Source organism: Anomaloglossus baeobatrachus, chromosome 6, assembly GCF_048569485.1.
Source record: "Anomaloglossus baeobatrachus isolate aAnoBae1 chromosome 6, aAnoBae1.hap1, whole genome shotgun sequence".
In the NCBI taxonomy this organism is placed as follows: Eukaryota; Metazoa; Chordata; class Amphibia; order Anura; family Aromobatidae; genus Anomaloglossus; species Anomaloglossus baeobatrachus.
This window is the reverse complement of record NC_134358.1, coordinates 73,824,661-73,840,772: the sequence shown is the minus strand read 5'-3', so window position 1 is coordinate 73,840,772 and position 16,112 is coordinate 73,824,661. Positions and strand designations below refer to the sequence as shown.

General features: G+C 50.0%; 1 protein-coding gene across 1 annotated transcript; it reads right to left on the bottom strand.

The window, feature by feature from the left end:
• Positions 1–734: 734 nt before the first annotated feature.
• Positions 735–15,343, bottom strand: ZNF706 (zinc finger protein 706). Its single transcript, XM_075316225.1, has 4 exons — positions 15,233–15,343; positions 8,644–8,780; positions 2,533–2,636; positions 735–978 (listed from the first exon to the last, which is right to left on the bottom strand). The coding sequence occupies exons 2-3, from the start codon at positions 8,776–8,778 to the stop codon at positions 2,541–2,543; spliced, it is 231 nt and encodes a 76-aa protein (XP_075172340.1). The 5' UTR covers positions 8,779–8,780; positions 15,233–15,343; the 3' UTR covers positions 735–978; positions 2,533–2,540.
• Positions 15,344–16,112: the final 769 nt, after the last annotated feature.

Genomic DNA, 16,112 nt, shown 5'->3' with positions numbered 1-16,112 from the left:
TCAGTGTAATGGCCATCTGAAGAGCAAATAGGAGTCTAATATTGGGTTTAGCGGCTAGGAAGAAAATGGAAAGATAGGTAGATGGACTGGTGGAAAAGTTGAGCATAGCACTCAGCAGCCCCATAGAGTGAATGGTGACAAGGATAAAATTCTGCTGATCGGTGCGGATCCCACTGGTCAGGGCCCCACAAGTTATCCCTTAGGCTATGTGTCCACGGTAGAATGTACCTGCGGATTTTTCTGCATGAAAATCCGCGACTTTCGCGGCAAATCCGCACCCGCGGATTTTTTTTTTTTTTTTCCCCCCCATTCTATACCCAAAATCCGCACCAAATCTGCAACAAACAATTGACATGCTGCAGATTTTTCCGGATCAAAATCCGCGGCAAATCCGCAGCGGAAAAATCCGCAGCATGGACACAGCATTTCCAAAGTGCCATTGAAATGGCTTGGAAGTGCTGCTGCTGCAGATTTTCGGGAAATCCGTGGCAAATCCGCAGCGTGGGCACATAGCCTTATTCTGTGGTTTGGTTATAACTTTTCACCAGATAACCCCCCCTCATCTACCCTTGACCCCCCCCCCAGAGAATAAAGCTAAACCCTGTAGTATGTGACGTTTCATGACGTCCATGTCATATACACTCCCTTCCTTCAGCCGTCTACCAGCATAGTAGGAGCTGTATATGCATATCCATCGCCCGGCAGCTTCTCTAAGGTTCACAATGATCTGACACTTGTAAAATCAAGGTACTACTTTATTGAACAAATTATACACATTATGGACAGCAAATCAATATAATTACAACTGTAAAAATTTGAGAATTGCCCAACTTTGAGATTTACAAATTAGTAAATAACTGTACATTTGGGGGTCGCTGTACGGACCCCTGTGAAGGGAACGGCATAAAAACGTGGCGGTTTCCAAGAGCCCCTTTCATTTAAGCCACCCGAGAACAGTCGGTACAGTGAAGGAGTTCCCTAAAGAAAAAAAATAAAGAAAAATTAAGCTGCGTCTTACATCAGTACACCCAAAATTTCCAAAACCCCAAACCTTAGTTTAAAAAGCTAAACCTACTGCCCCCTGCTGCGTGTAGTGCACACGTGAAGGAACGGCTGGAGTTTAGCCGAACATCCGCTGGTCGTAAACGGGTCTTGACTCACTTACCGTAAATGTCAATGCCGGCCACATGTGACTGCGACTTGTCTGGTATTTGGCCACAGCTCTAAATTAGTTGCAGTTTTTTGTTGGGCGACTTGACGGAGAATGCATGTCGCTGTGTGACCCTATACAGTGGAACCTCGCTTAACGAGTAACCCAGTTAGCGAGTATTTTGCCTAACGAGCAACGCTTTCTGTAAATTTGTAACTCAGTTTACGAGAAAGCTTTACTGTACGAGCAAATCCTCACCGCACACACTTCCGATTCCGTACTTTAACCGCGATCTGACCCGCTCTTGCAGTCCACACACACACAAGCACGCACAAACACACACAAACACAGTATGATGCTCACCTTACCTTCCGTTCCATCGCCGGCCTCCTGGGTCCTGTAGTTCGCCGTTCCAGGAAGTGTATCGGCAAGCATCGCGAAGAGGCAGGAACTTCCCCTATCAGACGCTACTCAAAGGCTGCGCGTTGAGCAATCCAGAGGCAAGCGGCTCCTGCCTTTGACGTCAGCGCTCTGGCAGTGGAAGTTCCTCCCTCGTCGTGATGGTTACCAGATGCACATCCTGTACTAGCGAACAGCAAGTCACAGGAGACCGGCGATGGAACGGAAGGTAAGGTGAGCATAATGTGCGTGTGTTTGTGCATGTGTGGAATGGCAGAATAGGGGACCAGGATGGGACATTTAACAAGTTGTGGAAGGAATTGTCTGCCTTGCATTGTTTCCTATGGGAAACCTTGCTCTGCTGAACGAGTAACTTGGTTAACAAGCACAGTCCCAGGACGGATTGTCCTCGTTAACCAAGGTTCCACTGTATGTACTGACTCTTTGGTGTACATTATCATTGTATTGTTTTTTTTTAGGGAACGGCAGTTATTTCTATTTACGGTGTTCATTTTATATTTTGGTAGATGTGACTTTTACCATGCAGTGATACTAAATATTTATTTTTTTTGTGCAACACAGCCAGCATCTATCAGGGATGGTGCAGGCTCCTGAGCCCGCTCCGTATATCTGCACATACTATGTCAGGAAGGTTATAATTGCGAGACATGGGGAGGGCAGGGGGGGGGGGAATCAGTTGATCCCCACCATAAGCTGGGCTGGCCACTTCTCCTGTAGCAGACCTGAACCAGCAAGGGACAGTCGCCTTTCCACTGTCCCATTATATTAAATTAGGCCATTAAGCCCCATGGGAAGTGGTTATCAGAGACAACACCTGTCACTATTCGCTCAGACTGTACCATTGTAACGGGTTTTATTACACTGAGGTCCTTATCTCTGCAGATTTCTATTCTGATCCTGCGGTGGACATGACCGATGTGTAGGGGAAGCCTCATCTCATTATTTGGGTGCGGAGAACTTACCTTACACTCTAGGCTTCGACGCCAACCAGCTCCGGGGGAAGGGGCACCTTCGGATGTTTACTCTCAAAGTGCTGCTTGAAGGTTTTGGGATCTGGCATTTGTGTCTGTAAAGTAAAGAATAACAATGAGTATGGAAATGTAACGGACCATCTTAATACAATAGCATTGTTCATATTTCCCAATACGGTGTCTCTACAAGGTCTATGAGCCGATTGATACAGGGATCTATAGAGGCATTTATATTCCATCGACGCAAGATCAGCATCAAGATAGTGGTTGTACACTACAACTCCCAGCATATCCTGGGCTGTCAGGCCATACTAGAAGAGGTAGGGTCACAACAGCTGGTCGCCGTCTTATATGCATTCTGGAGAAGGTGCTCGAGCAACAATATCAAGTGAAGAGAACCTTCAGGCGCCGGTTATCTTACTTTCTATGATTAAGGCTAGGTTCGCACACTGCGTCTTTTTGACGCTGCGTTTTTGGCCGCTAAAAACGCACAAAAACGCACCTGCGTCGAAAAAAACCGCGTCAAACGCATGCGTTTTTACCGCGATTCGGTGCGTTTTTGGCTGCGTTTTGGATTTCTGCGTTTTGCTGCGTTTTTCCAATGCATTGCATGGGGGGAAAAAAAAAACAGAAAAACGCAGGAAAGAATTGACATGTCCATTTTTTTTTTTCAAGCTCAAAAACGCAGCTTAAAAAAACAGTTGTGTGCGGACAGCAAAATTGAAAACTCAGACTTTGCTGGGGAAGCAAAGTCATGCAGTTTTGAGGCCAAAAACGCACCTGAAAAACGCCGAGAAAAACGCACTGTGCGCACATAGCCTAACGGCCGGTAAGTCAGTGCACGCTAGACACTTCTTGCTGTGAATACTAAATATCATCACTTTAGAACACAAGTTAAACAGCTGTGAAATATCAGATACCTAGGGCCACATACAACCCTGCGGCTATGGCATGATGGTCTCTGGAGGACGAGGGGATGGATGAATATGTCTAATGCAACTGCACAGGGGTCTAAGGGGGCCACAACCACCTCCAAAAAGAAGGGGATTTTACATTATGATGACTGCAAAGGGCCCATCTATTGTTCTGGCAGAGGCCTCTTCTTTCTGCATCCACGCCTGCGATGAAGCAATGCTTGGTGGTTATGGAGAGCTGCAGGGGGTGGACGGCAGACACGTCTGCGGGAGACGAGCTCCGCACTCAGGCCTGATCGGATCCCACATCTCCCAGACATTACCTTACAGGAGAGAGCGGCTAATACCGGAGGAGTATTCGCTTATGTCTCCCTCACACTTCAGAGCCACATCTGTACGGAGGATTCGGGAGAGACATCCATCCCCTGAACAAATATATGGCACACGGCTTCCTTTACTGAAATTTCTCATGTCAACCTGGATACGGGATGCAATAGAAGCGAAAGAGCAGAGTACAGCCCCATGCACACGCTGCGTTTTATGCCGCGATTGTTGGGTGCAGTTTGTGGTACAAAACTGCATGCATTTCCTTCCCCAGCATTTCTATGGGATTTTAGTTTTGCTGTGCGCATGTCGCTTTATTTTTTTATGGCTGCAGGTTTGTGGTGAAAATAAAGATGCAGCATGTCAATTCTTTTTGCCTTTTTCCTTGCGGTTTCCCCCCCATTAGTGATAAAAGGCGCATGGTCAGAAGGCGCATGGTCAGAAGGCGCATGGTCAGAAGGCGCATGGTCAGAAGGCGCATGGTCAGAAGGCGCATGGTCAGAAGGCGCATGGTCAGAAGGCGCATGGTCAGAAGGCGCATGGTCAGAAGGCGCATGCATTTTTTGGGCCACAAGGTGCAAGTTTGTGATGAACCTAAAGCTGCAGCGTGCGGACATACCCTACAACTTTTTTTTTTTTTACCCATTGTTAGCAAATATCTGCCCAACTAAAGCATTGACACCTAATGAGTTAATGTTAAGGCCCAGGCACACTTAACAACTTACCAGCGATCCCAACAACGATACAACCTGATAGGGATCGCTGGTAAGTTGCTAGGAGGTTGCTGGTGAGATGTCACACTGCGACGCTCCAGCGATCCCACCAGCAACCTGACCTGGCAAGGATCGCTGGAGCGTGGCTACACATGGAAGCATGTTGCGCTGGGTAACTAAAGGTAAATATCGGGTAACAACCCGATATTTACCTTGGTTACCAGCGCGCACCACTTAGCGCTGGCTCCCTGCACACCTAGCCACAGTACACATCGGGTTAATTACCTGATGTGTACTCTGCTACGTATGCAGGGAGCCGGCACTGACAGCTGAGAGCGGCGGACGCTGGTAACGAAGGTAAATATCGGGTAACCAAGGACAGGGCTTCTTGGTTACCCGATGTTTACATTGGTTACCAGCCTCAGCAGAAGCCGGCTCCTGCTCCCTGCACATTCAGTTGTTGATCTGTCGCTGTCACACACAGCGATCTGTGCTTCACAGCGGGAGAACAACAACTAAAAAATGGTCCAGGACATTCAGCAACAACCAACGACCTCACAGCAGGGGCCAGGTTGTTGCTGGATGTCACACACAGCAACATCGCTAGCAAGTTGTGCCTCAGCAGCGATGTTGCTTAGTGTGACGGTACCTTTAGTTAAAATCAAGTGGGTGTTATCAGATAGCAGCTCATACAGGAGGAAGGAGCACAGTGAAAAAGATCAGATTACACCCATTAAGGATTAACTCATTAGGTAGCAAATACTTTGATGATAATATTATGTCTTCACTTATACAGCGCCAATAATTCCACAGCGCTTTGCATACATTGTCAATGTCCCATTGGGGCTCACTATGTCTTTGGAGTGTGGGAGGAAACCGGAGAACCCGGAGGAAACCCACGCAAACACGGGGAGAACATACAAACTCCTTGCAGATGGTGTCCTTGGTGGGATTTGAACCCAGGACCCCAGCACTGCAAGACTGCAGTGCTACCCACTGAGCCACCGTGCCGCCATCTTTATAGGTCTGCAAAGGAGAGACAAAAGATGGGTTGGTACGGGTCACATACGGACAACAGTTGTTTGGGACAAACCTGTGCTTTAATCTCATGGGTGGCACAGTGGCTTAGTGGTTAGCACTGCAGCCTTGCAGCGCTGGGGTTCTGGGTTTGCATCCCACCAAGGACAACATCTGTAAGGAGTCTGTATGTTCTCCTCGTGTTTGCTTGGGTTTCCTCCCACCCTCCAAAGACCATACTGATAGGGCCTTTAGATTGTGAGCCCCAATGGGGACAGTGATGAGGATGTATGTAAAGCCCAATGGAATTAATGGCGCTATATAAATGAATACATTTTTTTTGATATTCCTATAATCTTGCGTCACTGAGTTCACCGTCCTGTCACCTTCCCAGTGAGTATTCAATTGTGCTGGTCGCCCCTACTTTTGATTGCTCCACTATTACATTGTATTTCCAGATTAACAAGAAAAATTTGGCAAAAAGGTCCTCATTAGGTGGGGTTTTCTGAAGGTCAATCTCCCACTTCTCCCTAGCTTCCCCCTTTACTATGGGACGGTCCCTGCAGCATCAGAGCAGCACGGGAGCACTGATGTGGCCTGGAGTCCTCAGCACTTTAGATCAGCGCTTACAAGTTCTAAAGCAAAGAGCTTTTAAGTGCTGCAGTGGTAGATACAAACTTAAAAAAACGAGCAGTAAACTAGGGAATTAAAAATCCCTCGGTTCTTGAAAACAGAATTTATAACAACCAAATTTCACTGATTATTATTTTTACACCTTTCAATTTTAACCATTTATCGTGTTTGGATAACCCCTTCCAGGCCAGGAGATGGATAGACAATCGGGTCGCACATTTGATCTTACATGCTATTCAAGTCTATGACATTGCAGATCCCTATAGATGAGTGATGGTCCTTTGGATAGCGATAACTAGTTTAGGTTAGAATACCCCCTAACAAGTCAATCCGGAGGGGCTTGATTTCCAACATTATGGTCACACTAGTGCCACGTCTATAATGAAGCCGTATTTAAAGGGCTCTGGCATAACTCACAATAAGGAGTGCGCTCTGCAGACTGATAACTGAAGGGGTTGTGCAGCGCCTCTTTCCACTTCAGTCACTGCCGCATGTCGGACAGGACAACTGCCAAGACAACCATTGCTCACCCTCCTGTAGGCTGTAATTAAAGGGAACCTGTCACCGGGTGTTCATAATACTTACCTAATTGTCGGTGCGCAGCAGACTGGTCAGAAGGGTGGCGCTGTTCTCCGGGTCCCGTACCTCCTCTTTTGGCCATCTTTGTCCTCCTTCTGAAGCTAGTGTTGATGATGCATTCTATGTCATCTACACTTGCCAACTGAGGTCCTGCGCAGGAACACTTTGATCTGCCCTGAGTAGCAGATCAAAGTACAGTGGAACCCTGGTTAACGAGAACAATCCGTTCTGGGACTGTGCTTGTTAACCAAGTTACTCATTCAGCAAAGCAAGATTTCCCATAGGAAACAATGCAATGCAGACAATACGTTCCACAACTTGTTAAATGTCCCATTCTGGTCCCCTATTGTGCCATATCACGCGCGCGCAAAGACACACACACACACGCGCAAACACACACACACACGCGCGCGCGCAAACACACACACACGCGCGCGCGCGCGCGCGCAAACACACACGCGCGCGCGCAAACACACACACACGCGCGCGCGCAAACACACACACACGCGCGCGCGCAAACACACACACGCGCGCGCGCGCGCAAACACACACACGCGCGCGCGCAAACACACACACGCGCGCGCGCGCAAACACACACACGCGCGCGCGCGCAAACACACACACGCGCGCAAACACACACACGCGCGCGCAAACACACACACGCGCGCGCGCGCGCAAACACACACGCGCGCGCAAACACACACACACACACGCGCGCAAACACACACACACACACGCGCGCAAACACACACACACACGCGCGCAAACACACACACACACACGCGCGCAAACACACACACACACACGCGCGCAAACACACACACACGCGCGCGCAAACACACACACACGCGCGCGCACAAACACACACGCGCGCGCACAAACACACACGCGCGCGCGCAAACACAATGCTCACCTTACCTTCCGTTCCATCGCCGGTCTCCTTGGACTTGCTGTTCGGTAGTACGGGCTGTGTATTGGGTAACCATTACGACGGCGCTGCCTTTGAGTAGCGTCTGACAGCCGAAGTTCCTGCCTCGTCGCTATGGTTGCAGATTCACATCCTGGAGCGGTGAACTACAGGACCCAGGAGGCCGGCAATGGATCAGAAGGTACGCATATGGTCACCTTACCTTCCGTTCCATCGCCGGCCTCCTGGGTCTTGTAGTTCGCCGCGAGGATTCCTCCCTCGTCGCGATGTATTGGCGAACTACAAGAACCATGAGGCCGGCGATGGAACGGAAGGCAAGGTGAGCATAATACTGTATGTGTGTGCGTGCTTGTGTGGACTGCAAGAGCGGGTTAGAGCGTGGTGGATGTACGGAACCGGAAGTGTGTGCGGTGAGTGTTTTGCTCGTACAGCAAAGCTTCCTCGTAAACAGAGTTACAAATTTACAGAAAGCTTTGCTTGTTAAGCGAAATTCTCGTTAAGTGGGTTACTCGTTAAGCGAGGTTCAACTGTATTGTAGTGCGCCTGCGCAGGACCTCAATGTCGGCTAGTAGCTTCAGAAGGAGGACAAAGATGGCTGAAAGAGGAGGCGTGGACCTGGAGAACGGAGACACCCATCCGACCAGTCTGCTCCGCACCGACCGTTAGGCAAATATTCTGAATATATGGTGACAGGTTCCCTTTAAGACCCACATACACAACACCCCGGAATCTGATGGTTGTCTCAGCCCCGTTAAAAGCTCAGTCCTACATATGGAAATTAGAAGCATTCCTCAACCCCTTTACAACCCTACTAGGCGAGGCGAATAACAGGGACACATTTACTAGTACAGAGCGTTACATCCGTGTGAACATATGGTGGGTGACAGCAGGATGTGGTGACCGGTACAGAGCAGACGAGACGCCGCAGCTCTACCAGATCTCACGTTCCCGCAGACACACGGTCAGTTTACAGAATATTACTGCTCGGCATTACCCGACAGACGGAGCAGGTGAACACTAGAGCGGCTTTAGCGGCAGCTTTCTGGTCGTGTCCTTGTTTCTTCTTCTGCTCTGCCTGCTTCTTGGCGTTCTTCTGTTGGGATTGGATCTTCTGATGTCCTCGAGCCATATCTGCAATGTTAGACATGTTAGTTACATGAGAAATGCCCACAGTACAGCAGGTTTAGAGACAGGACGGCAAGGGCAGGAAGATAGCGTCCCACAGCACCTGCTCACTTCCAGGCTGCAACACAGGTACAAGATGCTATATAAAGACCACGGTCACATGGACAACACTCCGGAGGCGGCATGAACCTGGCCACACACAATGTGGTGGAACCGGACAAACAATCCGAGGTTTATGGCCTCCACCCTGTCCCCTGAAGGCAGATATTGGGGAAGAGAATGATCAGGCAGATGGATTCCAACACAGGGGAACGCGCGGCTTGTAGTGACTGACAGCAACTTACTCCTGCCCCAATCATGGCCAATAGATTTCCATTGATCCAAAAGTATCTAATCTGGATGGCTAGCCTATTGGCCCTCCATACACATTAGATAAACGTTGGCCGGAGGGGGGGACATAAGGATCAGGCGGTTGAAAGTCAGCTGTCCAATCCTTTTTGTCAATGGGTAAGATAGGCCATTTCCAGCGCAGCAGCTCCCTCAGAGATCACAGGTGCATGGGGGAGTCGGGAGGGTCAGCTACCGGCTAAAAGTAGTGATCGGCTGACAGATGTCCATTGTGTATGGCCAGACGAAGTGCAAAGTCACCTGAGGTCCTATGACAATAAATGAAGGGGGAGCGAGAAACCTCATGATCAATCAATACTGGAGGCAGATGGGATCCACCAGGACATTGATGAGTACAGATCTGCTTTGCAAAAAAATGGTGTATAGGCTATTTTAGTGTTATACATAAAAGTCCCAATACACAGTAAATGGGACTAGATGAACACTTAATGGGAAAGGGGGGGGGTGGGTGGGAAACCTGACTACTCATTATATTAGGGGAGAGGAGGATTGATAAATAGCAACGCTTATCCCCGGAGATAAGCCGCCACCAAAAATGGCTGACAGTAGCTTGCACCACCCGCCAGCAGGCTGACACCCAAGTAGTGTGGGCAATAAAGTATCAATACCAGGCAAAACATTCTGGTGCACTAGCCACTTGGTTGCTGAGATTCGTCCAGTACTTGTATACTGAGGACCTATCCTTAGCACAGATCATCCATATCAGATTGGTGAGGGTCCGATACCAGACACCTCCTCTAATCAACTATCTGGAGCTTTAGTGGCAGCCAGATGCCATACATTGTGTAGTGGCCATTCCGGGGTACTGCAGCTTAGCTGCTACTGTCAGGGATCGATTATTGGGTAGGCAGACCCCCCCCACGCTTAGAACCTAACCTAAGGATAGGTAATCAATATAGATGAGGTAAGTGGAGTGTCAGATCTCTACCGTTTTGATCTATACTCATGAATACTGGACAATCCCTTTAAAATATGGCAATCAGATCAGTCTTACTTGGCATAAATATAATATATTAAAATAATCAAAATAAAAGTACGATTACAAAAAATAAAAAGAATATGAATGGTTTCTTAAACTACTGACGAGCGAGCGTGCTGACCAAAGTTAGTTACTCGATCGGGCATCAGAGTATCAAAATGCTTGAGTTTCCCATTGACTTCCATTATACTCGGTACTCAAGTTGCGCTTGATTGAGTAACGAGCAGTGAGCACGCTCGCCCATCACTAGTTATAACTATGGAAGCGCTTTACAGAAAAAAATGCAACGTTTTTTTTTGCCGCTGGTTGCGTTTTTTCCCTCATGGACTTGCATTAGCGCCGGATTGTGCCGCATGGCCTTGTGTTGTGTACAGTTTATGCTGGATGCAGCATATTTAGCCGATGCGGCGGCCGGATGGAACGTTGCTCTCAACGTTTGTCTGCGGTGGAAAAAAAAAAAAAAAAAAAAAAAAAAAAAATCGCATCCGGCGCGATTTACAATGCAAGCCTATGGACACCGGATGCGGCATCCTGCGGCCAAAAAACTCATCTGCGCATGCTCAGTATCAAACCGCATCCGTCAAAAAACGGACGGTCCACATGGAATGGACTTCTGCAATGGATCCAGTTTTTTCACCCCATACGGTGCATAGTATTTGGAGCCGGATTGTGCCTGATGTGTGAAAGAAGCCGTAATCAGACAGGAAAGCTGTGCTGTTTTGAGAATATACTGCTAGAACCGGAAAGGCCGGATCAAGCAGCGTCATGCTTCCTCTGCGGAGAGGTCACAAATGGTGACAGCTGCTGAGCCCGTGTGCGGGAATCATCATCAGCTGATACTAGAAGGAGAATATCACACTGCGACTCGCATGGGCAAAAAGCGGCCAGAGGAAATTAGCAAGAGAAATATTATTATAAATATAATATATAATATATGTGTGTGTATATATATATATATATATATATATATATATATATATATATATATATATATATATATATATATATATATATATATATATATATATATATATATATATATATATATATATATATATATATATATATATATATATATATATATATATATATACACACATATATATACATATATACACACACACACACACACACACACACACACTGCTGCAGTAAGGAGAGACTCACGTGACCAATATAAACAACTGAAATCGGAGGCTAAAAGGAATATATTTATATGACGATACCTTCTGAACCCTCAGGTCCTGTTTGACCTCTGATAACATACGGCGGAGGGGGGGGGGGGGGGTAGATTCTCATTACATCCGAGGGTGAAAACGTCCCGGCTCATCACAAGTCCATCCTTCCAGACAATCCCCCGGCTGCCCAACAGCCACCTATTACTTCCTTACATCTTGTTGTTATTGTTACAATGTATCAATCAGTCTTCAGAAAGTTTTCTAAACAAGGTGGCGAACTAGAAAACATTGTTACGACACTGAGCTCTTAAAATCTTAAAATACCCAACTTCTCTTATGTAACCAAAGCACCGCGACGGAAATGGGATCCTGAGCCGATCTATAGCCGCTCAAAAAGTGCTCTACCTGGTAATATTGGGGGGTGGGGGGTAGAGATCGCTCTCTATAGCGTTATCAGACGTATTTGGCTTAATTATCAGTGCAAATACAGCAGCTTCACCACATAGGAAAGTGTGAGTCATGGAGGGCGGAAGAGCTGAACCTCCCGAAGAGCAGAACATTTAACCTTTTCCACACGATTGTTACAATGTAGCAAAGAATAAACACAATAGTTACACTGAACTCATTACTGAGTGTTCTGTCTTATTAATTAGATCTGATCAGATAAAGATAGAGCTAAAATATATTAGGAGCTGGGAAATGTTAAGGTGTATTGTAAAGCTCATGACAGGGGTACATCATAAAGGGAATCTGTCACCAGGTTTTGCTATTTAATCAAAGCAGCATGATGTAGGGATTGAGGTCCTGATTGCAGCATGTATCACTTACTAGGCAGTGTTTTATCAGCAGGAGATAATCATTAGAGGATTACATCTCATGTGCAATGCAATCAGGCTAATCTGTGTAACCCCACCAGTGATTGTCAGCTTCCTGTGTACAATCAGTGATGGGGTTATACACAGCCCAGAATTCTTAGCTCTGCTACATCAGACAAACCAGGGATTCTATGAAAACTGCACCAAGCAGCCCAGTAAGGGACACATAGCTGGAATAAGGCACTATTGCTCTTCATCATGCTGCTCTCACATTATAGCTCAAAACCTGCTGACCGATTCCCTTAAGGGATATTTTCTATCTAACGGGGGTGGGGGGCACAGGGGCGACTGCCATTGATAACATGACCACATTGATTAAGTAGTAGGCGCCTCTTAATGACTTTGGGGCTCCTTATTCCGGGGCACGGCCGTCATTACGACTGGTGTATGAGATGGTGCCAGCAAGTCACAATGTAATGTATGAAAAACAGTCAGTGACGAGATCAAGGATGTTATAAGATGTAACGATCATTACCGAGTTTAATCGATTCATAACAAGTTACATTAGTAACAAGACAGAACTGAAGAGACGAGGCCCAGGAATGCGGGATTATAGGTCTTTATATTACCACATCTCACTATTCCCACAGAAGCTGATGTTATACCACATCCATGAACATACGGTGCAGAGTCACACAATCGTCACCAAACACTGGAAGGCTTCGGTCCATCGGCCACGTCAGTGATCTGTGACTGCAGCGCCTCATCTCCTGGCACCTGCGGCTCCTTCATCAGCCTGATGTGACGTCATCGGGGCGGTGTGACATCGAGCCCAGCCAGCCAATCCGAGAGAGGAAGAGCCGCAAATGGCAGAAAGTAGGAGGCTGTACTTAGGGTCCTGGGACCACAGATTACTGAGGACTGATGAACCGGGGCCTGCGAGACCATTCACTCAGTCTACTGAGCAGCCGGGGACTGGAGAGGATCGGGGCCGCTGGTTATCAGGCCAAATCTGCAGTTATGGGAGCAAATACCAAGCATTAGTGGACATTACAAGCATGATATTCCTGATAACAAAAAGTCCCTCTGTCCAGCACCATCGCCAGCCCGTCTGTCACCAACCCGAGTCCCTCTGTCCAGCACCATCGCCAGCCCGTCTGTCACCAACCCGAGTCCCTCTGTCCAGCACCATCGCCAGCCCGTCTGTCACCAACCCGAGTCCCTCTGTCCAGCACCATCGCCAGCCCGTCTGTCACCAACCCGAGTCCCTCTGTCCAGTATAAGTGACAACCCCGGCCCCTCTGTCCACCCAACTGCCCGCTCCTCGCCAGCCTGTCTACCCACCACCAGCCCACTTTGTCCATCTCCAGCACATCCGCCTGCACACACGTTGCCAGTCCATCCGTCAGTCGTCCACTAGTTGCAAGCCCGTTCAGCGTACACCAATCCACCTGCCCACTAATCGCTAGCCTGTGTCACCCGTCCACCCGTCGCAAGCCCATCTGTCTCCCTTCCACCTACGCACAAGTCACTAGCCGATCCACACATCACCTGCCTGTCCACTAGTCGCCAGTCCGTCTGTCACCCACCCAATAGTTGCCATACCATCTGTCTGTCACCCACTTATCCACCTGCCCACTAGTCGTACACCCGTCCACTAGTCGTTAGTCCGTAAGCCACCAGCCCCATGCGTCCCTCCGTCCGGTGCCAGCCCGTCCACTCCATCCAGCCCCATGCGTCCCTCAGTCCGGTGCCAGCCCCATGCGTCCCTCAGTCCGGTGCCAGCCCCATGCGTCCCTCAGTCCGGTGCCAGCCCCATGCGTCCCTCAGTCCGGTGCCAGCCCCATGCGTCCCTCAGTCCGGTGCCAGCCCCATGCGTCCCTCAGTCCGGTGCCAGCCCCATGCGTCCCTCAGTCCGGTGCCAGCCCCATGCGTCCCTCAGTCCGGTGCCAGCCCCATGCGTCCCTCAGTCCGGTGCCAGCCCCATGCGTCCCTCAGTCCGGTGCCAGCCCCATGCGTCCCTCAGTCCGGTGCCAGCCCCATGCGTCCCTCAGTCCGGTGCCAGCCCCATGCGTCCCTCAGTCCGGTGCCAGCCCCATGCGTCCCTCAGTCCGGTGCCAGCCCCATGCGTCCCTCAGTCTGGTGCCAGCCCGTCCATCGCCCCCCAGCTCCATATGTCCTTCAGTCTGGTGCCAGCCCGTCCATCGCCCCCCAGCCCCATATGTCCTTCAGTCTGGTGCCAGCCCGTCCATCGCCCCCCAGCCCCATATGTCCTTCAGTCTGGTGCCAGCCCGTCCATCGCCCCCCAGCCCCATACGTCCCTCAGTCCGGTGCCAGCCCGTCCATCGCCCCCCAGCCCTATGCGTCCCTCAGTCCGGTGCCAGCCCGTCCATCGCCCCCCAGCCCTATGCGTCCCTCAGTCCGGTGCCAGCCCGTCCATCGCCCCCCAGCCCCATGCGTCCCTCAGTCCGGTGCCAGCCCGTCCATCGCCCCCCAGCCCTATGCGTCCCTCAGTCCGGTGCCAGCCCGTCCATCGCCCCCCAGCCCTATGCGTCCCTCAGTCCGGTGCCAGCCCGTCCATCGCCCCCCAGCCCCATGCGTCCCTCAGTCCGGTGCCAGCCCGTCCATCGCCCCCCAGCCCTATGCGTCCCTCAGTCCGGTGCCAGCCCGTCCATCGCCCCCCAGCCCTATGCGTCCCTCAGTCCGGTGCCAGCCCGTCCATCGCCCCCCAGCCCCATGCGTCCCTCAGTCCGGTGCCAGCCCGTCCATCGCCCCCCAGCCCTATGCGTCCCTCAGTCCGGTGCCAGCCCGTCCATCGCCCCCCAGCCCCATGCGTCTCTCAGTCTGGTGCCAGCCCGTCCACTCCATCCAGTCACTTCACATATGGATCTTTCCAGCAGACAGTTTAACCCTTCATGCGCCAGGACCTAGTAGGTGACGAGGGTAGAACACAAACATGAGCAGAAAGTGCTGGAAGCGCCGCACAATGACTAGTAGACATGGCAGCTCCGGGTGTAACATATGTTAGGGGTCTCTCACCGGCTGTGACTCCTCAGCCCGGGTCGTTACTGGACTTACCGCTCACAGGAGGCTCCGGCGGGCCGGTAGGACGGCGATCTCTGCTGCAACCGGTGAAGAAAGAGGCGGAGGGTAAAACCGCTTGTATCCGGACCTGCGCTGCCAAAAGCTCCGCCCACTTAGCACAACCAACTACTCTGCGCAGGCGCGCTTGCACACGGCCGTATCCAGGGGAACAAGAGGATGGGCGGATCAAAAGTGCGTTTATAAACGAATGGGAAGTCTTATTGGCACGCATGCGTATCGCGAGCGGTCGTATCCAGGGGAACAAGAAGGGGGGCGGGGCCGGGATGCGTCTGCGATAGTGTGGACCAATAGGGGGTCGTTGTGGTGACGTCAGCAGGTCGGATGCTGATTGGCCTGTTAGGGGATCTGCAGCGGGAGCCCCGGTGTCCTTACATGCTCCCTGTACAGTTACCTCATACTCACCTGCGCCGGGAGGCGGTGCGGCTGCGGGGTGATGGTCCTGTGCGCCCATGCCGTACATACACGCTGGCAACGTCTGATAAGTGACGTAAGAAGACGTCCTCCTATTAACCCCTTGGCTGCACAGCCATTTTTCCTTCCCCTTATTCCGAGAGCCAGCACCATCTTATTTTTCCACCTTTGGACCCGGACGAGTTGTAGTTTATATCATCGTATAATGTCAGAGGAAAAAGATTCCAAGTGCAAGGTTCACATTTTTTTCAACTTCTCTTTTTTGTTAACAATTTTTTATTTTTACAAATCTGTGGTAACACTTAGGTGGACAACACATACTTTTTGAATTAATGTTTATTAAAAATTAAAATTTACTTTCACAAAGACATAACAAAATTCAGAGGGGAGACAGCAGTGCACCCTCCCCCCCCCCCCCGCTCACCCCAGTGTAGCCTGTGAG

Bases quoted from the DNA above. Each gene is read 5' to 3' on its own strand.
- ZNF706 (XM_075316225.1), bottom strand. From the start codon at position 8,778: ATGGCTCGAGGACATCAGAAGATCCAATCCCAACAGAAGAACGCCAAG. The intron at 2,637-8,643 runs GTAATGCCGAGC...TTTACTTTACAG, and splicing joins TCACCTGCTCCGTCTGTCGG to ACACAAATGCCAGATCCCAA.